Source organism: Nipponia nippon, unplaced genomic scaffold (genome assembly GCF_047370975.1).
Source record: "Nipponia nippon isolate SJK-2023a ecotype South Korea unplaced genomic scaffold, ASM4737097v1 scaffold_1, whole genome shotgun sequence".
NCBI classification, from domain to species: domain Eukaryota; kingdom Metazoa; phylum Chordata; class Aves; order Pelecaniformes; family Threskiornithidae; genus Nipponia; species Nipponia nippon.
Genome location: NW_028262290.1, coordinates 77,971,014 through 77,998,345, shown reverse-complemented (window position 1 = coordinate 77,998,345; position 27,332 = coordinate 77,971,014). Strand labels below are relative to the sequence as shown.

At 38.4% G+C, this 27,332-nt stretch overlaps 1 protein-coding gene across 1 annotated transcript in view; it reads right to left on the bottom strand.

Annotated features, from left to right (window-relative positions):
• Nucleotides 1–27,332, bottom strand: part of ADCY2 (adenylate cyclase 2) — a 228,809-nt gene that overhangs the window by 77,034 nt on the left and 124,443 nt on the right. Inside the window, exons 5-7 of the mRNA XM_087760375.1 lie at nt 5,912–6,060; nt 4,560–4,671; nt 3,355–3,482 (exon numbers count right to left, since the gene is read on the bottom strand). Of these exons, the coding sequence (XP_087616501.1) occupies nt 3,355–3,482; nt 4,560–4,671; nt 5,912–6,060 (389 nt within the window). The remainder of the gene's footprint in view (nt 1–3,354; nt 3,483–4,559; nt 4,672–5,911; nt 6,061–27,332) is intronic.

Here is a 27,332-nt window from a genome sequence, read left to right as displayed (position 1 = left end):
GGCATCTACGGCTTGATACGGTGAGCACCCCACTCCTGGGCAAGCAGGTTGCAGGCTGCGAGAAACATTGGATTTGTTCCAACACAGAGCAGAGAAGCAAAGCAATTAATCAATGGGACTACTAACATGTTTAAATGGAAACAATTCGTAGCATAGTGAGACTGAATTGCTCAAAATGGAGCTATGCATCATTAGGAAGCAAGACTGAATAAGGCTTTGTACTACAGATCACCTGGTAATTTGGTAGAATTCCTGCTTTTTGCTTCAAAAAGAACTGGAACTGAAACCATATTCAGGTGGTAAAATCTATATAGAACTGTTAATCCAAACAGCAAACTGCTTTATTTCAGGAACTTATGCACTGAGGGTTCGGTTTGCACCTTAGTGACTGAATATAACAAAACCTCATATCTGATAAAAAAGATCATTTAGACACAGTGAGTCAAACATATATTGAGTGACACACTTCCAACAGGAAGAGTATTACTATTTCTAGTTTTACAGGCCACAAAAGTATTTCAGGAGATGCTTCCACACAAAGATGCAGGAATCACACAACAAAATATGGAGTTGATTAGTAATCAGTAATTTCTATTCATTTGCAGGCTGCAACACTTGACATAATACTTTGAAAGCATTTCAGAACATGGGGTACAGATTCCTCCGTTCTTACAGAGATGTAAACAGGCTATGATAATCAGGCATCTGTCTACAGGACTGTTGTGAGTACTGACTACAGTAATGAAGTCAGATCAGAATGTGCTACACAACTAAAAGATAATTTTCTACTCTATAAGGCTGCTCTTACTAAGGAGGACATTATCATCCGGCATTAACAATTGACATACTTGATAGCAGCTTGAGCAGAAAGTTATTTCAAAGAAAACTGGGAAGTTCTGAAGTGTGAGGAACAGACAGATTGCTCTCTGAGCTCAAGTAAAACATTGCATTGTGATGTGTAAAATTATATTTTCAGTTCTTCGTGAAGGCCAATTTATGGCTTGAGTTTAGCATTGTTTTTCCAACAGCCTGGGGGGGGGAGTCAGAACTTACACAAACTCTTTTACCTACTGAAGGGATGTCAGTTTTAGTTCCAAATATGCTAGAGAAGCAATTGGTTTAATTATAATAATGTTCTAGTATATCTAAATGATAAAGAGAAAGCATCCAGTGAAAGCAACTGAGGAAACAACCAAATCGGTAGATTTTCATGCTTGGCAAGAAGAAGTACTCCAAGTACCATTTAAAAAAAATAGCGTTCTTTGGACACAATGTAAGGTACAACCATATCTGGATGAACAAAAACCATTTTAGAAAATGCAGCAACCTGATTCCTGTACTGAGGTTAGTTTTACAAAAGCTCCCTAAAGTAAGGAGATAAAAATCCCGGTTTCCACAAACACTACACCTTTTCTGTGAATACCTTAAAAGGAAAAGAACCAAATTTGCATTAATCAACCTATCCATACAATAATTACCCTGTATTGAATCACAAGACCAGGCAACTGAAAGCCGAAACCCTCTTGTGACTACAGTCACACACGTATGACGGTAATATTTAAGGATTAGAGGATTCACTTTTGTATGCCTGTTTAGTCAATCACTGAGACAACACTGTTCAGCATAACTACATTTCATGATGAGGTGCACACCACACATATACCTCACAAGGATGAGGTAATTTTTTACTTTGCTACCTTGGACAGTGGTAAATGTGATTTGGGCAAAAATGTCAAAATTGGAACTGAAACTTACAGAAGAGCATACCAAGTTTTAAAACCAAAGCCCATTTCTTTAAAAAACAAATCACAGAGGTCACTGCTAAATATTCAGACCTTCACATGATATATATTTTTACAAAGTGTAGCTCACCTAGATATACTGTAATTTTAGTCAAAGGAAACCTAGCTTTCCTACAGAAAAGATATTTGTACCATTAACAATAATTGCTATAAGTAACCATTTACAGTATTTTAACTCCTAAAAGCTAAAAAGAACTTCAGGTATGAATTACAGATAATGAATTATCTGAGTTCGGTTGAAAAAAAAAAAAAGTGGAAGGTTTTTTGATTGTCCTTTCCTCACAAAATGTTTTCTAAATAAGCTAACAGAATCAGACCCTTGCTTAACAAATACACTACAATACTGAGCTGAAGTTTCTGAATAGGTAAGTTACAACTGCTATTTCAAAAGTAATCACATTAGGGTTCTCAAAAACCTTGTTCTGTTTTCAGTTTCAAAGACAGAACAAACACAATGATTATGGGAAAGAAATAAGGGACAAATACCCACAAATCCAAAATACTCCTGTATAAGCACAGAATTCTCCATGGTGCCTTAATGTGTTAACTGACAAAACTTTTTAGAAAGTCCTCACCTAAAAAATTAATTTCAGAAAAGTTGAAACTAAACCTAAACCTGGGGTCTAGTAAGACAGGCACATTTTATTGCTTATTTAACAATATGGGAAGCAGACCTCTCAGCCTAGGAATCTGTAAGCTGTTAGAAATGTCTTTGGTAGGCATGCTCAGTATCACTCCACAGGCTCAGGGCTTGAGGCATCTTAATTGGGACAACTGCTCCTGACCACTACTGAACTCCAAGCTCATCAGGAGCCAGGAGCTCTGGCCTCTCACAGAGCCGTTTGACTAACAGGTGCTTGGCAGCATCATGACTCTGCAAAAAACAAAGCTTTCCAGGTCTTAAGTGATGTCTATTGGGATATTTACCATCTCATAATTACAGAATCACAGAATAGTTGAGGTCAGAAGGGATGTCTGGAGATTGTCTAGTCCAACTCCTGCTCAAAACAGGGCCAGCTAAAGCAGGTTGCTTGGGGTCATACCAGTTGGATTTTGAGTATCTCCAAGGCTGGAAACTCCACAACCTCCCTGGGGAACCTGTGCCAGTGCTCAGTCACCCTCACAGTGAAAAAAGTGTTTCCCGATGTTCAGAGAGAACCTTCTTTGTTTCAGTTTGTGCCCATCATCTCTTGTCCTATCACTGGGCACCACTGAAGAGACCCTGGCTCCTTCTTCTTTGCACTCTCCCTTCAGGTACTTAAATGCATTGATGAGGTTTTCTCTTCTCCAGGTTGAACAGTCCCAGCTCTCTCAGTCTTTTCTCATATGAGCAATGCTCCAGGCCCTTAATCATCTTTATGGCATAGTGACAAGATAGCCTGGCACAACCAAACATCTTAAAACATTTCTTTGCTGAGGCTGAGATCAAGATTACCATGCTGGACCTTGTTGTGAAGGTTGAACTACTGCAGGTCTATGTGCAGCACAGCTACAGATAGAAAAGAGACAGAATTTTTATTGTTCAATATTTAATAAAAAGTTCAGCACTTACTTAATGGCTTCACACATGTCCAGTCCCATTTTCACACAATTCTTGGCATGATTTTGAAGAGATATAGGTAGTCCAGAAACACAGTAATAGCAGTCACCTAGGATTTTAATTCTCATACATTCATTTTCCTGGAGGAAAAAGCAAGGTGAGATGGTCACTTTCAACTTGAATTACATAAATGAAGGGTTACTGGTACAAAGACTGACTTAAATGATATTAGCAAAATCATTCTACTCTAAGCTTGTTTCAGCAGAGAAGGGTTTGGCTTGCTAAAAAAGAAGTGCTGTCAGAGAGTTTTGTACAGATGATTCCTCCATCTGTTATGGTCCTTAATGGGCAAAACCAGGAAGTAAGTTAATTGCAAAACATATATCTGCAGTGTTGTTCATACCTTAGATTAAAGAACTGAGCCAAAGTATCATGTACTTGATCTAAATAAAGTCTCTCTGTTTGAAATATGAAATCAAAAGACCTAGCCTTCCACATTCTCATCTTTGAAGACGTACTATGCAATACTTCCTGAAACTAGCAATCATAATCTTATTTCTATCTTTTTTACTCTAAGGCAATATAAAATTTTTATTTTTTTTTAACCAATACTGGACAATAGTTTTTGAACTAATAAAAAACCACAGGACATTTTTATCTGTTTTAGTGTTTCTGATTTCACCTTCACACATAACACAAAATTTGATGTAATTTTTATAAAAATTACACCTAAATAAACAGAAGAAGGTCTTCTGATTATATCTGAATCTTTTCTTGAGTAATCAAGATGCTGTGGTCAGTAATTAAAATTGCTTCAATCAGTGTTGTCTCCCTTGTCCCCCAGTCTCTTAAATGCTTTTCCAGAGATCAGAAAACTGACTGTATCAGTTTTCTATCTTGAATTTCTTAATTCTTTTTATTGTAAAAAATCTATTTAAAGAGCTATCCACCTTCCATTAAGCTTTATAGGGCTCCATGAGCTGTCTCTATCGGTCCTGTTAGAGAGAGCTATCTTGGGTTTCACAGATTGTCACACTGGAAGAAGCACAGTTACACTCAGACCAGAGCCAGATTTTTTCTTCACATGTTTCAAGCCTAATCTTTCTGCCAAAGCCTCAGAAATGCTGCCTGAAGGTAGAAGAGTCCTGAAGAAGAAAAAATATTTTAAAGATGACTTACTTATTTAAACTAACTGTAGCAGCCCAGTAGAAACCTACCTTTGCAATCTGATCAAACTTGCCAAACAGCTCGTTTAGCATGTGCACCAATTCCCCTGGCGAGCAGTCACTGGCCAGGCGAGTGAATCCCACGATATCAGCATACAAGATGCTACAACAGAAATAAACAGAAACTTGGTTGCAGTTTCCTTCTGCAGAACTCAGATTTATCAATCAACAGCAAAACATGAAAGTATGCATTATGGACTTCACAGAGGTATGCCCGTATGCAAAACAGCCACTGCTAAATGTATAGCAATAAATATAACTATATTGATAGGTAAATCTACATTTATCTTTACAAGCATTACGTGTATATATAATATATACCTATTTTTACCTTTATAGGTATTACCTTCACAGGTATTACCTTCACAGGTATTACCTTTACAGGTATACTTATATTTATAGGTATTTATAGGCATTCTATACCTATATTTTTTACAGTGTATTCAAAAAATAGAAACTTTTTTCCTACTCACAAATCGGCAATATAATTATTTCAATAAACCTGCTTGTTATCAGAAATTGTTTAATAACTTTTTGTCATTGTAGACATTTTCTGTCTAGATCTACCTGTCAATGATATGCAGCATGGAAATCTTTGTTCACTTGTTACTCAGACTAGTAAATTCAAGCTTGGTTGCTAAGATATTCAAGCCATACACTATGTTCCTATTCAACAAGAAAACTTGACCAATTACTAGAATCAGGCTAAGGGAAAAGTATTTGTGCTCGCAAGTGAAAATGAACTTCCTCAAAAGTCCTGCAATACTTGCATTAAAAATGTAATTTCTAAGAATGTAATTCAAATTAACTTGTCCAATTAAAAAAACAGGCAAAACAACTTGGAAAGATGAAAGTATATTTGAAATAAATGGTGAATTATTTTTCTAACTTATAGAAATTTACAATTAATAAATAATTAATTTGTCAGCAGAATATTTTCTCTCAAGTACTGTGTAAAATATATATGTGATACAGCTGCCTCTATTTACCCTATATAAAACCTAAGAAATTGCTCCAGGTAAGAAAATTACAAATTCAGAATAATATCACGGACATGAATTACAATATTGACTAGTATACATGAAAGCAGGATTTGGTACTTTAACCTGAAACACTAAGACATTATGAAGAAAGCCTGTTAATGCATGGCTTTTTCTAAACAACCCCTTTGTATTATCAGTTTTGTTGCTTTTCTGGAACACAAAATTGTTAGCATTTGATCAAATGAATGGATACTAAACATTAAGTTGTTGAAAAGCAAATATTTTCTTAATTGGTCTCTTAACACTTTCTTTTCAAAATTTTTCTGAATGATGTTGATACATTTTATTATAGTACAATACCTTACATTGGTGTGCCTTTTGACATACAAATTGTGGAAGTTGTTGGTGTTCTCCAGCTGGCCTGCCTTGGGACCTTGTAACCTCTGAATGATCTCTGCTTTCATTTCCATGGCAATGTGGGCAGGCAGTAAAGAAAGTAGAAGACGCTCCTAAAATTTAAAATGAAATGTCCACAATTTCTTTAAGGAGAACGAAATTAACATTGAAGCAATATTGTGCAAGGCATACGCTATTGTCAATAACCTAGAACATTTCAATGAGGCTTGCACTCAGGCATTTGCCTGGTATGGCCTCCAAAATTAATCAGTTCCTTGAAGAACTTGACAGAGATATACACACATTTCTAAGTAATATCTAACTTCTTCAAGGTTTTGTGTATATTAGAAAAAGCTTAAGCTGAACTTAAAGTCTGAAGATGTACAGTAATCTATTCAATATCTGAGTAGGATGCAGTAAACATGGATTAGCAAATAAAGCAAGAGCTTCAAAGACTGTCAGAGGACTTCAGGGAAATGCAGTCCAATTCAGGCAAGAGTAGGCTAAATATTTTTTTTTTAATGGATTTTAAATGTTTGGTCATAGTTTTAGCAGTTGCTAGACTGAAAATGAAAAGATAAAATCAGGACACAGAACGTATTGAAGATGTTGGACTTTTGCAGACTATTTTGATATGTACTCTCCCCGTACTTTAACACGGCATTTGGCAAACTAAAGGTTTTTTTTAAAATATTAACCTAAAAGGAAATTGAATATTTTTTAAGAAAACCTACATATTTTTCCTTATCTTTTGTTGGTATTATACTGTTGTTTTTTAACCCCAGCCAGCAACTAAGTACCACATAGTGGCTCACTCACTCCCCCCACCATGGGATGGGGGAGAGAATGGGAAGGGTAAAAGGGAGAAAACTCGTGGGTTGAGATAAGAACAGTTTAATAATTGAACAGTTAAATAGGCAAAGCAAAAGCTGCGCACACAAACAAAGCAAAACAAGGAATTCATTCACTACTTCCCATCGGCAGGCAGGTGTTCAGCCATCCCAAGGAAAGCAGGGCTCCATCACGTGTAATGGTTACTTGGGAAGACAAACGCCATCACGCCGAATGTCCCCCCACTCCTTCTTCTTCTCCCAGCTTATATACTGAGCATGACGTCATCTGGTATGGCATAGCCCTTTGGCCACTCTGGGTCAGCTGTCCTGGCTGTGCTCCCTCCCAGCCCCCCGTGCACCGGGCAGAGCAGGGGAAGCTGAAAAGTCCTTGACCAGTGTAAGCACTGCTCAGCAACTATTTAGCAACAGCTTAGCACTACTTAACAAGAACCAAAACATCAGTGTGTTATCGATGTTGTTCTTATCCTAAACGCAAAACACAGTACTATACCAGCTACTAAGAAGAAAATTAACTCTGTCCCAGCTGAAACCAGGACAGTATTCATGGTATTCTCCTTGTGAAGCTCTTACATTTTAACTTTGCCCATTTTACCTGTGACAGCTTTTCTTGAGTTCCTACTTCTCTGGAAAACTGAATCAAAAAACCTCTTCCTGCTTTGATTATACTCCACCTCAAAATTGAATAAGAATTTCCCATTTTCTCGTAGGCAGAGGGGAGATGCTAATACTGGCTAAGCACAAAAACCAGAACCCTGAACCAAAGGAAGGTAGCTGTAAAAGCCCATGATGGAGTCAGAAACAGCTATGCCAGAAAAGATGACAACCTCAAAATGTGCATGGTCTGCAGGTGTTACTCACAGTGATACGTTCTCTTTGGTTAACAACGTGTATTTTTGCAGAGTTTGCAGGTCTATTCATGAAGGTACCAGAAGTGTAACCACTAATCCAATGGTCCGCCTGGGATAATTATTCCTGTTCAGGTCTAATGACCTTGAGTAGAGTATGACAATAACAGGGCTATAGACTCTCGGATAGTTGCAGCTGCCTAGGCTATCTATCTCTGTAATGTATAACGAAGACTTCCCATTCCCCATAGCATCTGTGTGCCTGTAAACATAGCATTAACTTACATGAGTCCCTATGAAACTGATCCTGCGCACACTTTGTAAAAAAACTCTGTTTCAATGAATCAAGACAGAATCTTGCTTAGTTGCTAAGTAATATTGAACTAATAATTTTCTTTTTTTTTTTCTCTCTTTGTTGAGATCTAAACATAATTTTGATTCACATATGTCTGGATTGCTCTTTGTTTTGCATACTAAGGCATATCACATAAACAGTAAGACAAGTTATGAAATAAATGCTCAAGGTAAAGCATATCTGTCTCTAGCCTGACTAAAGGAGGCAAGAATAAAAGATGTACTGTTTTCCTACTGCTAGGATCTCAGATTTGACACATTGTAACTGAGAAGAATATATACAATTGACTTTTAATTCAAAATGTTAATGTGGCTTTATTTCTTAAACACAAGATTAATTTAGTATGTTTAGGCATTTTAGCCAGTACACATCCAAGAGGCCGATGTATTTTCATTTGTAATGTAGCCCACTGGTCCTTGGTGGAGGTATTTTCCTAATTTATAAAGAATGCCTGAAAAACCAATGGATTTTTTTTCCGTAATGAAAGCTTACACTTCCAAGTTGCTCTTTACCTAACAGAAAGTTGCTGGTTTGTGATGTACAGGACAGGTCAGCACTTGTTAATAATTATCATTAAATAGTTAACAGAGAGTTGAGTGCTCTTAGCTGCAATTTTACATCACTGTGCTCCTGCTGTACCATGGCTAGTAAATGCCAGCTAGCTCACTATCTTCCAATGACTTGTTATGATTCTAGACACACAGTGAGGCAGATACTCAACGCCCAGGTTACTGCTTATGTCTTCGAAACCCAGAGAGGCTGGCAAAAGGTCAAAGAGAAAAGTAATAAAAATTTTCATGAAAGCAATAGAAAATGCAATAGAAAAAGTTTTCGTAGGAAGCAGCGTAAAGTCAACTACAAGCTAAAGAATCATAAGAGGAAAGGGAAAACAGAATGCCCTTATTTTGTAGAGGACAGCAGATGAGACAGGACATTTCCCCTCCTTTTTCTTTCCAGGCCAGACCACTATCCCATTCTGCTTATATGTCCTGGTGAAGCTGTCACCACACCAGAACTTCCCTCCAGAGAATGTTTTCCTTCCTCCATTTCCACTGGACAAAAGAGAAGGTTACAACCACAGGTGGCTTTAGAGAACTGCAATTGGTGAAGCACACTGCAAAATATCCTGCCATGCCCAGCTGCACCTCAACGCTTCGGTCACCCTCTCCATCAGGCAGGCTGCAAGTGCTTACATTTCAATCCTGAAGTTACCACTTGTGTGATAATGTGTTATCAAGTCACATATTATGTTTCACGTGGATTGTTAATTTTGGTTTCTTACACTAAAAGACGACTGTGAAAGAAGCTGAATCTCAACTATTTACGAAGACCGTGGCTGGGCTGGTCAGCTAGCCAAATACGAAATGGTTACAAATACATTGTTCCCTCTCTTTCCGCTAAAAGATCCTAAGAAATGCAAAGCATTTAAGAACACCTCTTTCTTCATGTTTTGTCATCTCGTCTGGCTAAAAAGAGCATAGTGGAAGGATCAAAACCAATTACTAATCAGATTGTAATGCCTGATGTTGTGCACTGAAATTTCTGTACACTGGAACAGTGTGAGGAACATAGCAAATCAAGACTGCTGCTTCTGATAGCTTTTTATTTGATAATGCATTCTGTACTATTCTCTCAAAAAGACAGAAAATCCACAGAACAAAACCTAGGTGAACTGACATACAAGACACTAACTTTGAGACAAAACACTTGTCTGTTCGTAGTAGACAGAGAAGCCACTCTCAGAGCTACAGTCTGTGAGAAAAAAGACAAAGTAATTCTGAATGCAGGTCAAGATGCAGCATTTAAAAGTCTTCAGACTAAAAATAACAGTACCCGCTTCTGGCAAAAGAGAAACTGCAGTGCTACGGTAATAATCAAAATCCCCTCATAAATGTCTTTCCCTGAAATATTACCAACATGACCTTACAGCCAGTACATGTGATTCATGCACACAAGACTGTTTCCTGACTGTTCATGTTCTCTGGGGCTATGCTTTCCCCTCACATTCAGATCACTTGTAGCTGAGATCTTTAAGTCCTAGGGCTAAAAGACAGAGCACACAATCCATACTGAATTATAGTGTCTTTCAATACTGTAGGGTTAAGTACTCCTGTCTTCTCAGAACATGTCCATCTGGATCCCAGAAGATGGATAGCCAGTAGTCATTCTCCCTGGATTCTCTAACTGAGGATTTTCAGTGGTATCTGTGAAACTGTTTCTTGAGCTCTTGCTCTCTCAAACTCTCACATCCAAGTTGATTTCCTTGTCAGAATTTTCCCTAAATTATAGAGATGACTTTAGCAGTCATTGTCAGTTAATCATCACTCCCCTAAAGCTTGATAAAGGATGTTTGTTTAGCTACAGTGAGTTAGCGTATCTCAGTTAAAGATCATAGGACTGTGTTGGTTTTTGCAAGGTGGCAATTGCATTTGCAGTATCTTGCACAATGGAGGTCATGCTGTTGTTATGCATTAAGCAAGCAAAATATTCTCAAATGCTTGGTACAGTACATTTTCTTAAGAGCATTTTTCACAAATCAAACTCTTCTTGGCCTGAGGCTATAATGCTTTATTTATTTGCTCATTCCTGTTTTGTTATGTAAACTACTGATCCTCATTCACTCCTTTGTACAAGATTACATGACTATCAACTTTTCTCCTTACTGAAGCATAAATAATTATAAGAATTTATAGGTTTAAAGGCCAAATATTCTTCCATCTAGTCTGATCTCTTGAATAATAAAGACAACAGAATGTCATCATGGAGAAACAGAGGTATTCTGATATAGGGCTTAAAAATAGTTTAGCACCTGAGTCTCAGTGGAGAGAAACTGTCCTTCAAGGCAATTCACAGAACCTAATACTGAACTCCTGTAGGGGGCAAGTCTCTCTCTGTCTCTCTGTTGTCTATAGAGGGAACTGCAGGTCCAAATTTTGGTCTTACTGGAAGAAATGTGCATCTTTGTTGTTGAGCTTCTGATGTTGAAGAAGTCTGCAGAAAAACTACATATATATAGATCAATGAAGTGATATAGGGACATTTTTGTTCCTATAATCCCATATAGGGATATTTTTGTCCCTTACAATGTCATTTAGGGCACTGAATATTGAATTCTACTTTTCTGTGGGCTAGGCTTTATTGTCTAATCATCTATTTAGCAAGTTTCACAACACAGGTCAATAAGTCAGCAGTAAGAGCTCTAGAAGCAATTAGCATATACATGCATCCAGCTTCACAACAAAGTTTACAAATAAACATGGATAAAATAAAATTTTCAGCTGCCCTTGAAATGTACCAAGAAATAACCTACAAGAAAGGAATCTTGTGATTCCTGATCATGCAATGGTGAATCAGCCATTTGTCTGGTAGAGATGGTGATCAACAAGGTACTTGTTTGGCAAATTATGGTACTGTTTACCCAGATCTCAGGCACGTTCTCTTGAATACACCTACTAGGATAAACAGCTGTAAATTGTTTTTTCTTAAAGCTAACTTGGACTCCTAACTGGGAGGGGAGATGGTTTTTAAAAATTAGGTGCTATTATCCCCTTAAATTTAGCCTACGTTAGTAACCTCCACCAACCTTATTACTTGTACTGAGACCAATAAATTGCATTTTACTCATACACACCAAGAAAGGTATTCAATATTGATTACAGGGACATTAAGAGATGAAGAATTCATCAACGTCTTAGCTGTTGGTTCTAGTGGTTAATCAGCTGAACTGTTAAAAACTGTTTAAAATGTGTTCTGTATTTCTTACTTTGAAGTCTTGATCCTTTTATATCTTTCTCAGCTTGAGATTAATGTCCACACTCTTCTCTGTGAAGTTAAACACTGTCAGACAACTTAATTTTCTTTTTTATCAGGTAAACAGACTTAGCTCCATAAATCACCTGCTCATAAGTATTTTCTACACTCTCTTCTCTAAACCCTCAACAACCTTCAAACACTTTTGAAAGTTCATTTGACACAAATCCTAACATAGTGCTCTGGTAAACAAAGACATACGCACACATACCCTCCTGCCCTGTTCCCCTCAATATGTCCATGACTTACACTGCGCAACTTTCTGCTGTAACATCTCAGGAATTCCCTGTCTGTTATGTCTCCAAAATATTTTTCAAAGCTGCAGCCTTCCAGTTTTCTAGCTATGACCCATCCTCTTTGCTTTTAGAATTATGACTTTCCAGACAGTTATTATAAAGGTGTACCTTGTCTTGATGAATATAGTTTATAAAGCATTCTGTATTACTGTATTTATTATCGGACCAATATTTGGCTTTTCTTTAAAAATGACTGTCTGTGATTGCCTTCATGTATCCCCTGGATTATTAATAAAAAAAAACCATAATAGCATAAAGGATGACAACTGGTTCTCGCAGAACACAACACACATGCCAATTCATTGAACGTCTCCACTGACAATTTCCAGTTACCTCACTCAAAACCCATTAGACTGTGCTCTTTTGATGGGGAGCAGTGTCAGTACTTTTCATCAGGATGCCCAGCATCATTGCATCAAACATCTTATTGAAATCTACTGCTTTTGGAAAGTTACTTAACTCAAACCTGTTCCCTATTAAAAACTGAAAAACATTTTTGTATTACTTGATATCCTACGAAGTTGTTGACTACATCACGCTATTTCTTTCCAAATACAAAATCATCCTAGCAGCATCTTTTATTTCATACTGATTGTTTACACTCTTCCTATCTAGTGGCAGTCCCTTCCTTTGTTAGGATGTCTTTTTTTCCTGGAATACTTCCAAAATGCTGTCATCGTCCTTGACAAAAACAGGCGAGGATTTTTCCTGACATCTAGAAGTCTCCTGCATATCACAACTTCTGTCATATTGAACCATTTTTTTTACATATTTAATTGCTGCTTTTGCTTTCACTCGTGGCTAGTACAGGCTTTATGCCACAGCTGACATCTTTTCTGATGACAGAATTATGAACTCTCATCTGTTCATTAACAGCCTCCCAAAGGGCTCCCCATTGCTAGCAACATTCATCTGTAGTTTGTTGGGTTTTTTTTTTCCTGTGGAAAATGAGTGTTTTCTAATCCCCCAAGCACAGCACCGTAAGACTTTTTATCTTCATGATCCTGTAGGTGAAATTTAAAGGCTGACAATGCCAGGAGCCACTATCAAAACCAGAAAATCAATACACACAAGCAGAATGAGAGCACCATCCTCTCAGGCCCTTCTGCTTGTGTGCAGGAGCAGTGGGAGCTGGCTGCTCCAGCGAGAAAGGGAGCCCCGAGTGGGGGCTGCCAGTGGGGCAGGGGGCCGCCAAGGGCCTCAGTCACCAGCCCAGCCCATGGGGCGAGGTGTCTTCAAATCGTTCTGTAACGGCAAAACCTCTGTGGCATGACTTGCTCGCTTAGCAAGAATGGTACAACTGACCCAGGCTTTCGATCGAAATACACGTATTGGTTTTCAGGCTAAATACACACTATTCTGCACCCTCAGTGTGCCCAGCTCATCTGCTGCTGAATAACTCTGAGAATGTACAGTTAACATGTAGCTGGTCACCTTCATCTCCAAGTAACACTAAAGCTACCTGAAAGTACCGCTTCACTGCAACAGTTTCAGTGTATGGGTCTGAAAGCTCATTTAAATGCACAGGCTCACCACATATTTGGCAAAGACAAATTCCTTCAAGGAACTTAGGGGATGCTTAATGTTTATGCATAGATTACAGTTTGCATATGCAGGCTGTCTATGACTAATTTTGCAAATGAGGTTCACTACACCTTCAGAATACGTGCCTATCTCGCAGCTGTTCAAGAGCCGAGTCATCAAACAGTGAAACAATAGAGTAAAAACAGAACATAGCGACAAACACAGCCAGAGCTGCTTAATTAATTGACACAATTTCAAGGTTTGCTTCAGTCTGATCCTGTTAACTCTTGCTTTAAGTTTTATATATCTCAAGACCACTGCTGAATAGACATAAGCAGCATTTTGCAAAGAATCTGTTTGATGACATTGACGTGGTTATTACTATATCCGCCTTTAACAATGGTGAAGTATTACAGAGCTGGCATTTGCTCAATACGATTCTTTTAAACACTAAACCCTTTAACTCCAGTACATCTCATTTCACATTTTGATGAGAAGAGTTTTATGTTATTTTTTCACTAGGAATGATCAAAACCATACACAGCTCTCTCTTCACATCTTTTCCTTCTTCCAAACCATCCATGGGACATGTCAGGGAAGCTATGCAAGAGTACCATTTGAAAGGTATCTATGCAGCCCTTTCCCCAAAGACAGAGGTTTCCTGTTCAGCTGCCCAGTTTAGAGTCAAACCTTGTGGTTGAAAGCATCAAATCCAAAGCAAAACCAGAAATGTTTCTAAGGCAGATCATTGCACTGAAGTTAGAGGATCATGTCTGAAGCACATTGACAGCATAACTCCTCCATGCTCTTCTAGTTAGCTTGAAATTGGTTGTTTTTACCTCAGACTTTGCCTGCTGGTGTTTTAGCTGTCTGCTTACAGAATACCAACTGAGCATGCAAGAATGGATTTCTTTCTGTATTTCACTGGCAATTTTCCAATATTTTATCAGATACCATACAGATACCACACAGATACCACACATTTGTGTGATCAAATGTTAGTCACCACACAGAAGAAGGATCAAAACCAAAGATCAGTCACCCAGCTATGCCTGTCAGAAGCTCATAAACATTTCAAAACAGGTCAGACAGAGTTGTCAGAAGCAGGGCAAGACAGCAATAAAAATGAATCAAAACTCTTAATCTCTGCATTAGATCAGTCAAGAGTAAAGGAAGGTAACCATAGGTTTGGCCCATAGAACAGCTTATTTAAATGGAGGGAGAAGTTTATTCAAGCAGAAGTTAATTCAAGAAAATTATTTCATCCATATATAAATGAAAAGTCAGCCTACAGTAAGGATCTGTCCTACATCTTGTGAAACAGCGATGATAAATTTTAATGATGGAAGCTGTGTATTTTAACACCTTTTTTTCTGAGCAGCAGTAAGTGTCACCATTCATTCAGCAGCTCACTTCCTAGCCTTGAAGGCAGAGGAAGCTGACTCACCCTAGGTAGAAATCAAAGAACAGGCAGATGTCTGGAGGGTATGCACTGCTGCTGCATTCATAAGCAGACCTTTTGTTTCCTTACAATGGTCTAAATAAAAGGGAACAAGAATGATTTGCATTATATCTCTCGCTCAGGAATGAAAGTTTCCCTTTTGCTTATTCACAGAATATGTATCTTGTAGAAATCTCCCCATTGCTTTTTAATGATTATATTCACTGGCTACTAAATATAGAAAGTTTTAAATGAAAAACTTTGCTCCCACTGGAAAATAAACAAGAAAAACAGAGTTTTGAAAATGAATTCTCTTTATTTTGAGGAACTTGATCAGGAAAAAATCCAATAACTTACTCTATGGCAGATACATGATAAACTATTCATGAACACTTATTACTAGGCCTAACTTCACAAAACAAAATTTAGCATAAATCACAGCAAGGGCTAAAGCTTTCAGAATTATCTTGGTTTTATTTTCTAAAACTCCTAAACAACATTTTCCATGCTACTGTGTGTACAATTTCCAAAGTGTTTTCTATGGTAGGTTCCAGAGGTATTTAAGCATATAAGGATGCAGAGAGAAACTCAGGCTTAATCCACAGAAAGACTGGGGTGGTAAATACCAGACTCTCAAGGGCCTTGTCACCTAGGGAAGGCAGACCCCAAGAAGACAGGCACTAAGACTGTGTGTACAATGCACAGAGAAAATCAGAGTCCTAAAAATGTGACTGAGAAAAATGAGAGCTGAAAGGGGAGGCCACATAAGTAGGAAATGCCCATAAAAGGGTGTTGCTTATGATGCTGTACTCAGAGCCACCAGGTGCTTAACTCTGGGCTGCAAGGAGGCACCTTTATTTGCTTGGGACCCTGTTGTGGGGAAAACAGTCTAGAGTCAGGGAATTTTAATTGAATTAATTTATTGCAAACAAAAATAAGCCTCTCCTTGCTGATTGCCGTTTGGAAAAAAAAGAAAAAAGAAGAAAATAAACACTGAGACAAACACTTATACAATCTATCCTCCACATTTCGCAGTCCCAATTTTTCTTATTTTTGCTGTGGATTATACTCAGTCCATGAAAATTCCTGTGACGAGGCAACAGGTGGTGTAGGAAGTTGAGGTGGTGTCTGTGAATGTTTCTGCCACTCTGTGCTTAACCACTTCTGTTGCTCTATGCTTAATGGTTTCTGCTGCCCTTCTCCTCAGTGTCCCTGCTCCAGCCAGGGACATTGATGGGCTGCAGTGCCCTCAGGTGTGTCCCTGCTCCAGCGTGGGTTGTCCACAGGCCTCAGTCCCTCAGGGGTGTAGGTATCGTATTTTAATGCAGAGAGTCCCCCACACCTAGCAGCTTGTTTCCAGCCTCCAGCAGCTGCCTGTTTCTTTCTGAACCATGTTTGGGCAGGGGCACTGTGGGCCTCTGATTAGATAATGCTTTGGTGCTCAGTGGGTAAGATTTTGTACACAAAGCCCTTTTTTCCATGGTTGTTTTCATGCACCGCATGGTAGGCTTGAGGCAGCTTTGACTGGCACATGGCGATTCACGATCCCCCCCTCACAGCTCAGCACTGTACCCCCACGATACCTGCAGCTGCTAACACAGGCTCAGTACAGAGCCATAGCTACCAGTGCTGCAGAAACAGGGTGTCAGCTCTGTAAGTTTTCATGCTTTAACAGGAGATCCAGGGGTTAGACGATGCTCTCCATGAGAGATGCATGTTCATAACAGTCCTCTGCCAAAAGAGACCTCCTCTCTCTTCCCATCCCCAAAGAAAAATGGAAAAATGCTTATCAGTGAGTATGAAGTTATTTTGGAGGTAGAGCCCTAGCAGCCTTTTCAGGTGAAGCTAATCCACTCCAAAATTAAATAATTTAGCAATCACTGAAGCATGTACTAGAATTCCTGCCTCTGCAGCGCTCAGGGTGAATTCCCTAATCCCCGGGCTCCTGCACAAGGGCTGCTGCACTACCTCTTTCTCTCTCATGGGAGGCACGATCCAGTGGAGACACTTGGTGAATGTCCTTCAACACAGGGAAAGCTGGGTCCCAGTTTGTCCTCCTGTGGGATTAGGCCCAGACTCGTGGCTATCTAAAAGCCTCACATGTTGAGGGGTTTTAAATGGGTCTAATTCTTACCAATTCCATGTTTTGTTTCTATTGTTTCGGAATCCCAGTTTACACACTGATGCCAGCATATTTGTACATGTGAATATGAATTAAATATACTGTAAAAAAAACCACCAAAGCTGCAACTGATTGATTTTGGCAGCATTATTTCTAATGGTAAATATGACATGGATGAATTAAATCTATTTTATGATTACTGCACTTAAATAACTTCCAAGCTTTTGAGAAATTTGGAAATGGTTTGTGACTTCTTTACCTAAAATCCTTTTTGATAATTTCCAGTATACATCATCAATATACTCCATGCCTTTATTTAATTTGATGAATTTTGAAACTCCATGTTTTAAACATGGATTAACACACCTATCCATCAGAAAAACATGTTGACAATGAGGATTATGTTGCTGTTCAAAGAGATACAATTGAAGGAAACCAGAAGGTAATTTTGAAGACACACCTTTTTCTGAGTATATATAATAACGGATAAAATTTTACCATGTAATTCAGAAGTTCAGAATTCATTATTTATCACTGAAACCTCAGCAATACAGGCACATAATGATGACTATTTAGCATACAGGAACCATAAGTCCTGGAAAGGGAGGGAGAACTTAAAATTTACATCTTTAGTATAACAGGATGCTTATTTTCATATTTGGCTCCTGTTCCAGTCCTCTTGGTGAAATTTTTTTACTGCTTAAAAGCTCTTTCTGCGTAGTATTAGCAAAGGTTACAGAATATGTGCTTCTTTTTCACACTAGCATTGCTGTTCCCACCATTTATACTATATAATTTTGAAGAAAATGGCAAAAAAAAAAAGACTTCTGTATGTTTTCAGCCACGTGTAGTAAGAAATGCTATAAAATATACTTTTTGATTTTTATTAGCACACTATTGTTACTAATAAGCCGAAGGGAGCCAATTTCCTTTTCAGTCGTGATTTGGTAAAGCCTCCGAGGCACACCTTAAAATGGTTGCCCTCCTCATGACAGCCTCATAGCTGTACTCAGCAGCACTTGCATTGCCACATCCAGCACAGCTTAGCAACATGCAAATGCTAAGTCCTGCCAAGAATCCACAGAACATGTGCTAAATACACTGACGTGCTCTGATGAATCAGGGCCTTCCTACAGAAAAGTGCCCTATATATTCAGTTTGGGTCATTGCAGAACTTGCTTGTTTGCAGTTTATAATCTCAGTATTAAAAAATATCTTTTTTTTTCCAAGGGGTGTGACTGGAAGGGAAGAAAGGAAAACCGAATGTTATTCTCCAAATGCTGCACTCTGAGTCAAGTGGATCCATCTAAACAAGAGCCACTGAGAGGTGCAGCAGAAGGAACCTTTCAGAGGACAGGATGGAGCAAGAAGGGAGAGACCACAAAGCAGCAGGGTATTACTCTGCTGCAGTGCAACTGACTTCTGCAGAGTAGCCTGTCAACCAAGCATGAAGGTGACAGGAAGATTTCCTAGAGATCCAGAAGGGACTTGCTGAGGTTGTTTCAATGCTGGAAGCCACTGGAAGCTGTTGAACCAGAAGGGCTTTCTAGAAGAAGGCTGGAGGAAACTCTGCTCTGCAAAGACTCAAGGAGAGGTTTATTTTCAAGTCTTGGTATTTTCTCTGTTTCATCAGCAATTTTGAGTTTTGCTTGGCTGAAGAGTTTAACTTAGAATAAGTTAACTGTGCTGTAAATAAAACCTGATTTTTTTGAGACTGCCAGCTATTCCACCCAAGGACCTATATGAGTCGTGCTCCATCATACCAAGTGTGGTTTAAAGTTTGAATAAACTCCCTCAGTGATCCAGCAAGGTTAAGCCTTTGCAGCTACGCCTACTCCTGTACGGATTGCAGCCCATGCAATGAGCAAATTCTATAAATTATTTGGGGGTAAAAGGTTGTTTCATATTTGGGCGAGTCAAGAGACACTTTCATTGCAAAAGCTCATCCCTTAGTTCATAACAACTGCTGTTCAAAGAATGATACTGCACATATACAAGGCAATTCTTATTTAACACTTGACAAATAAAGGTCTGCATCTTATCTGTCTGGTATGATATCAGTTCCTCTTCTATTCTCCTGTATCCTTTTCCTTGTGTAGTCTCCAAAGAAGCCTAGCACTTTGGTCTGAGACTGTATGCTGAAATACTGACAGCTGTTTCAGTGCAACTGGTCCGTCTTTCTTTGGCAAACCTAAAGTTCTTCCAGCAGGGCAAATTTTGTTGGATTCAGGACAGTAATAGTCACCCAGACCGATCACCTTCCATCTTCCAGCAGAACTTCTGGATTCACATTTGCGTTCTTCAGATGCTTGTTTCTAGTATCTAACAGCAGCACGTTGAAAGGATGACTCCCCCGATGTACTTTTTCCATTGAAGTTGTACAGAAATCCAACAGTGTATGCAATATGGTATTACCATGTTTCTGCTTCCAGTGCAGAAGAAGGCAGTAAACAGAAAGGAACAAAATACGGCCTGGAAGGAACTGGAAATCATGTTTCTTCAGTGTGATATAGCAGACAGAAAGGAAAAATGGCTGTGCCAGCTGGCCAGATTTAAAATACCTTCAATTACCTAAATCTGATGGGTTTGCTTTTTTCTTAAAATGGTCAACAAGAAAGCATGGGGCTGCACCAAAAGCTGGGGCCCAAGCTACACTGCAAGATGTAGCCATAAACATAGTTGATATTTTCAAACACTAGCCAGAAATATTTTTATGAAGAAGCAAGGAAAATGCCTGCTGTTGATTTTACAGTAACAATTGGCCCTACCCTCAATATCCATGTTAGTTCATAAACAAATATATCTGGCTACAGCAAAGCGAGCAAAAAAACAGCAAACCTGCACCTTATGAATTCCAGTAAAATTACTCTTTCAGTATTCTTTTCATCTTCAAGAAATGTACATAAACTACCATCTGTATACTTGCATACTCAGGATTTATTTTATACATGAATAGATATCTAAAAATATCTTACATAACAAATCAATTTTTTTTACAGATTTACTTTTGGTAGCATAAAGCTCACTGTAAAAGCTGACAGATCTCCATGCTATGATGTACTATGCTACACTAAAGCACTTCTGTGAATAACACTCTGTAGACTGGTGGAACATGCTCCAACAACAAATTATTGTTTCTGGGACTTGTACATATTTTATGGTTGATAAGCAAATTTCACTCAAACCTTTGCTTTTTGGAGCAATGCAGAAAGATACTTTAAAAATAATCTGAGCATACAAGAAAATGAAAGGGACAAAAGAGGGAATTTTTTAAAAAATAGATTTAAAAAAAATTCTCCATGGTGAAAACTAATCAAATTAAAAATATTTGATCATGCAAAGACATTTGTCCTGTCCCATGACTGCTTACTTTCTTAAAGACCCTTTTGCGCGGGATCTTGCCTTCCAGAAATCCAGGCAGCTCATATCAAATGATATTGCTGAAACGTTCAGAGAATTCTTAGTTTTTTTTCTACAAAAGCTGTCTTGACTCTTCTTCCATACCTCACCCTCACCCAAATGTTCGCTGATCTTATATTCTACTTCCACTAATATGTCCAAAAGAGACATTGGGTTTCTAAGTCTGTAGTTCTCTGGTCTCTCCTGGAGCTCTGCCAAAATTGGCATCGCAGTTGCCTCCCTCCTATCCTGCAGTATCAGCACAGCTCTTGGTGAGAGACTCCACACAAGAGGTAGCAGCAGCATTTCAGCTGTTTCATTCCTGAGTTTCTTCAGATCTCTCTGCTGAATACACAGATATGAGGATTTATTTCTGCTTATTTTATTTAGTCTTATCTATTCCTTGACCTCTTCTCCTCACACTTCACCTTGAGATAAATCTGTAATGAGTCATCCATCAATGTGGGAAACTCCTTTCTTCCACAATGAATGCAGAAGCATAAAAAAAATTATTTACTAGATTTACTATGGGGAATCACATGGCATAGTTCCTGAATATGAAGTTACTCTGAAAAAGACAAATCAGTTCATTTCTATACAGTTAAAAAAATATTTCATGCTTCTTTCTAATCATTGTTAAACTTTCAATAACATTTCTCTTTTTAAGTTGCCAAAAAGATAAAAAATTGTTTTTTAATTTTTTGATTTTTTCAGTATCCCCTTTCATCTAAGAAAAATTTCAGATGCTCTTGCAGTTATTTAAAATTACTCTATTACCAATTTGCATTCATGATAACAAGGTATTAAGTATTAAGAATGGATTAAATTAAATGCCTTTCTATTCCTTTCTTTTATCTTTTTTTTTTTTTTCCTTTTTTTGTGATTGAAAACACCTAGCTGGTCTAGAATGAACTAAATTAATACTTTACTTCCAATGGTGGAGGAAAGTTGCTCTCTTGTCATTGTTTTTTAACGTTTTAATATGCTTCCAGGAAGACAAAGCAGGCAAGCTATACAACACAGCCTAGTCCTTTAAAACTCTTACTATTTCTTTTTATATGCACTTACATTCTGTAATTATACCTGCACCAGGTATAATTATCACAAAGCAATGGGTACGGTGGGGTTACAGCAGCCCTTGCAGTGCCGTTTGCTAATTTGCTCAAGAGCGCATCTTTCACTGAGGGGTAAACAACCCTGCATCCGTGTTAACACAGGCAGTGACTCAGAAGTAGCTGTCACTGCGCTCACCCTGCAGCTGATGCCAGAATGTTCCCAATGCCAAATCTACCTCACAAAATAAAAGGGGCAATTTAATATTTTTTTTAATAAGTGGGCTTTTCAGACTGAGAAACTGACTCATTCATTAAGGCTAGGCTAAGCACCTGACCAACTCAAGCACACATTTCCACAGAATTAAAACCTTGCATCATATCATACCACTAATTTTATTTTCTTTCCTACTTCTTAAAAATGTGTCTTATTACCTACCCATATTAACAGGCTGACATTCCAGCATCATTTAAGATAAGCCACTGTACTGGAGAACTGCAAGTGACTTTGTGCATTTCAGAAATAATAAAGTTGACTTGTCAACTAATGCTTGATTTTTCAGTCACACTACCTCCTGTTTCTTCCTCTCGGTGAATGTGTGTCTCATTGCAGGTAAATGACTAGTTGTTGCAATATTTTTAGGGGAAAGAGTTTAATCTATGAAAGAAAGTATCAGCTATTATGTCTCGAAAGGGAAGAAGGCAGTGAGTCACTTTTAAAAGATGACAATGGTAAGTAGAGTCTATGCTTGCGCTCAAGAAGAAACAGGAGTTTTGGCAATGGTTCTCTTTGAATCCAGTAGCAATGCTGCTCTTCTCTAACTGTAAGAAATGTGATATACTAGATAAAGACAGTGACTGAACCATATGTTGATCTTGTATCAGATTTCTCATGAGTGTTAAAGAAACAAAACTTGCTTGAAAATTATTATTTCATGGTAAATCTCTTAATGTATTCAGCTCCCAGAAGAGGAGGCAGAAGCAGGGATATGAGGACAGAGAGGCTACATAAGCTGACAGGAGGAGGATGCAGAAATGAGTACCAGAAGCTAGTTGGGAGAATTCTGGTCAAGTACTTCCATGGACTAAATGGCTGGTCCTTCCTATACATAGCAAAGGTACCCAGGCTATACCAGCAACAGCCTTTCCAGATCTGAAACCATAGCCTGAGCAAGGTGGTCTTGAAATCTGCTCTGTGTGCACATTACGTCTTTTTCCACTTTGCTCCTGCACCACAGCTGTTTATCATGATTTAAAGAGAGTTTTCTGAATGCATTATAATCATTTTCAGTGAGGATTTCACATGTTAACATGTTTTTAAATCTGAGAAGTACCACCGAACTAGATCAATTCATGATCAACTCGAAGCTTTCTGAAACAAGGTTTGAGGGATCCCCTATAAAGCTCTGTCAGGATCAGAGTCATCTTCAGTGCATCTGGTGATACCTGTAGAGGATAAAAATCCTTTGGTGCATGCTGTTAGGGCTTTCTTGATTTTAACAGTGATGTCAGTGAACAAGACCATGTTTTAATGTGATTTTAGGGGTTAAAAGGATACTGAATCCCTTTCGAAAACTTTCAATCTACTTTCAGTAGTGGCACACGTTGCGGCCACTCCTTCAGCTCCCTCTGTCTCTTACAAGATCACCCTCTCTCTCATGGCTCTCCATAGTCCACAGTTTGTCTAGTTGTCCTGCCTCACTGCTTATGTAAGATCCATTTCCATAGCGTTGGATTTTTTTTGTCTTGTTCCTGAGATTCTGATCACTTAGTTTACTCCTACTAGTATGGAAAACAATAGCATGCTTTTTCTGGAAGTCACTGTAAATCACCACTATGACTAGCAGTTGCTTATCACATGGCTTCTACATTTTTATCATAATCTAGAAAAGTAACTGTCTTCCTCAAAATTGATGGCTATTTTCCTACACATATCCATAACATACACTTTCTATTTTTAACAAAGTTTCAACAAGCATCAAGCTGACCTGATTCTTTTTTTAAGTATGTCCCTGACTATATATCATGAATTTTGCAGATCTTACAACCACCTGCATTTTAAGGCATCCGAAACACGTGTGGTTCTACTTAGCTATCATCAGAGTTTCCTGAGATTCACCTACTGCATCCATGTTTGCATTCCAGACATATTACACTATGGCGCTGCCCCTTTCTTTTCTCTTAGGTGCATCTTCATTCATACTGTTCATACCTGTCAACCAATTCACCTTCAGCCTGTCATATCTTTAAAATGCTAATGTATGCTATGCTATGCAGCAACGTACTTATGCCTTTGACAGGCTGGATAATAATTTTAACTCAATGAAAAAATTTAGGAAGGAACTGCGGTGCGATGATTTATGTGAGTAAGTTATAGTACATCTATTTATAGCATTACACAGCCTTTCAATGATAGCGTCATTGTTAGCATCATTGAGAATCCTTGCACAGAGCTTGGACAAAAAACACTAACAACAACAATAATATTTAATTGCATTTTATATGCAAAAATTAATGAGACTTCAGCTAACAGCAATATGTTATTCATATGCTACTGATTCTAAATTGGGTTATGACATATCATTTGTTCCTCAAACTCATTGAAGATGGATCCATTAATTTACAAGAACTTTAGAAAATGCATATGGAGAAGAAAAATCAGCTCTGCAGTTTACACAAAATGAGGAAAATGGAGAAAATGTTTATCACAGGACACCCACAAGATAAGCAATCAACTCTCATTAGAAAGGCATACATTAGTAGAGCAATAAAAGATTAAATATAAAAGAAAGATTTAACATTAAAAAATGGTATAAAAAGAAAAATAAAAGCTTGTGATTTTTTAAAAATTATCATGTTAGAGCAATAAAAAAACCCAGACATCCTTGGACATATTTACAGAGTATTTGCATGTCACAATAACAGTCCCAGGCATGTTAACACTTCCGTCTTCTATCTTTATAACTAGTATAGCAAGCTGAACATATTTTTTTCCCTATAGTACCAGAAAACAAATGTTCATTCTTAACGTATGATGACCATGCAAGGATGTATTTTAAAATAACCTGGAAGAGTATCTTAAAATGAAGGAGGACTACCAGTGCAAATTTTATTTGTAAATATGGAGAGAAAATGGAGTTGTTATTAATTTTGAATTCCATTCTTCACAGACAGATTTTGTCCAGCAATCTCTACATTGCAAAGTCAGAGTTACTCTTCTGGAGTAAACCTCTTTACTGTAATTGTGCTTTTAAAGAGTGTTGTCAGTGTGGATCGTATTACAGCTGCACATAATCCCTATGAGCACCGGGCCTTTATTTTAATTAATTAGAAAAAGAAATGTAGCTCCAGTTGCAGCATACCAGCCCTGGGCTGCCTGAGGGTTCCCGTCAATGCTGTAAAGGGCATTATTAAAGGTATCTGTGACAGACTGACTCATACACAAAATCAGACGTGACGTATAGAGCAAAGGGAATTTAACAAAACGGAGTTATATCTTTATTTTCCCTCAGTCTTCTCACATTTGAAAGATCACAGTAGCCAATATAGCTTGGAGTTGGGATGGAAGGCAGGTGTCAGGATCTACTCTGGCTAGAGCATTTCTGAAGGATCACATATGCAACTGGAGAAAGGCAGTCTTCCAAAACTGACATTCTTTCCAAACATAGGAAATCGAGAAGAGCATAAAATCATTAAAAGGCATGTAAAAAAGTTCTGGAGAAGCAACTTTCTCTGAGCAATAGAAACAAAGGACTTTTGTTATCAGGGAGTTTAACCAGAGTTGGTGGGGCCAAAGGAAGATTAAGATGCACTGCAGAAAGACTGTCAAAAAGCTAAGTAATTTCTTTTATTTCTACCAATAAGAGGAGATTGGGAAGATGCAAACCCATTCTGGGGCATGAATCAAAGAAGCTGATACAAATTAATGTCACAGCAGAATAGGTTTTAGAGTGAAGTGACAAAATGAACAGGAACAATTATCAAGGCCATTTTTTTCTGATGATACAAAGTTATTCATAATAACTAGGAGAAAGATGGACTGTGAAAAGCTGTAGAAAGGTCTCAGAACACCAAGGCCATGGTTTCACACAACACAGCGTACCGACCAGGTGTCACCAAGAACTCCCTTCTAGCCTCCTCCACCACTGTCAGCCATTATGGTCCCCACCTCTCTTCTGTGATACCTATGTTTGCACTGGGTGTGGGTGGCAGGGTTTTGACAGGAGAGGAGCTGCAGAGGTGGCCTCTGTGGGAAGAGGTCAGTGGCTCTGCAACAGACCCGCTGCAGAATACAGCTGAGCCCATCACAAAGCTGGTGGTGTCTCTGGGGAAATATCCGTAAGACAGGGCAGGAAATGCCAGACAGAGAGAGGAGGAGGGAACAAAATCAGTGAGAAACAGAAGAGGGAACACCAAGGTAGGAGGAGGAGCTCCATGCTGGAGCAGATATCCACACTGCAGCCCATGGAGAACAATGCCAGAGCAGATAGGTATGCCTGAAGGAACTGCAGCCTGTGGAGACCCCATGCTGGTGCAGAGGAAAACCATGAGGAGGAAGGAGCAGCAGCAGAGAGGAACCGCTATGTACTGACCACTCTTCTATCACGCCCATGCTGCTTGAGGGGAGGTAGAGGAGTGAAGGAGTGAAGTTGAGCCTGCAAAAGATGGGAGGAAAGCTGTGGCTTTAATATCTGTCTTATTTTTTTGCTTCCCACTAGCCACAGCTATGTTATTTAGCATGAGATTAAGTTAATTTTCCCAAAGTTGAGCCTGTTTTGCCCACAATAGTAATAGGTAAGTGATTTCCCTGTCTTTATCTTGACCCATGAGCTTTCTGATCCCTGTTTTTTTCCTGTTTTCCCCCCTTTTCCTGTTGGGGTTGTGGAGCAGTGAGTGAGTAGCTGAGTTTGGCTGTGAGCCATGGCTAACCCACCACAATATTACGCTGTTTTCTAAATACTGCAAGAATCCTCCTATTCAATGCTGCAAGAAAGTTTGGGCTTGTCAGCCATCATTAAAGCCTGAAAATTCATTACCCTGTGTAAAGTCATCAATAGAGTAATTTTCCACTATCTGCTAAAAGCAGAAAATTAAAAAATGCTACACAGATTTGGCACTGTCTTACTGCTTGAGCAGTCATATTTGATGACCTATAATGAGAAAGCTGATAACTGCTAATTTGAAAAATCCAATGACTGTAGTAAGGAAGAAGAAACTTTAAAATAGGCACACAGCGATCTGGGCTTTAGTCTATTTGAGACTGACTTAAGTGGGCATCGAATAAAACTATGCAGGCAATGACTAAAACAAATAAAAGGAAATTATTTTTCACACCATATGCAGTTGAGACGAAAAAGTGTGCCACAGGACTACAACATAAATTCTCATTCATTAAGTAACTAAGCCACAGACTTCCTTGTGCTCAGACAGATTATTGGGGAAGTATCACTATATGCTAAGATTATCTTTTCCACTTTTTCAAAGGCATAAGCTACTGGCTAGCAACAAGATATTGGGCTAGATGGTCATTTCCTTTGTCTCAGAGTGCCTTTTCTTATGCTTTTTATTCCTAGCAATCTCTTCTACTCTGCTTTTCAACAACTTTTCTCTTTTGGTCTATTTAGAATATTTTAAATAAACAAACTTGTCCTCCAAGCCTCTCATGTGGTGGTTTAAATAGTCTCCAT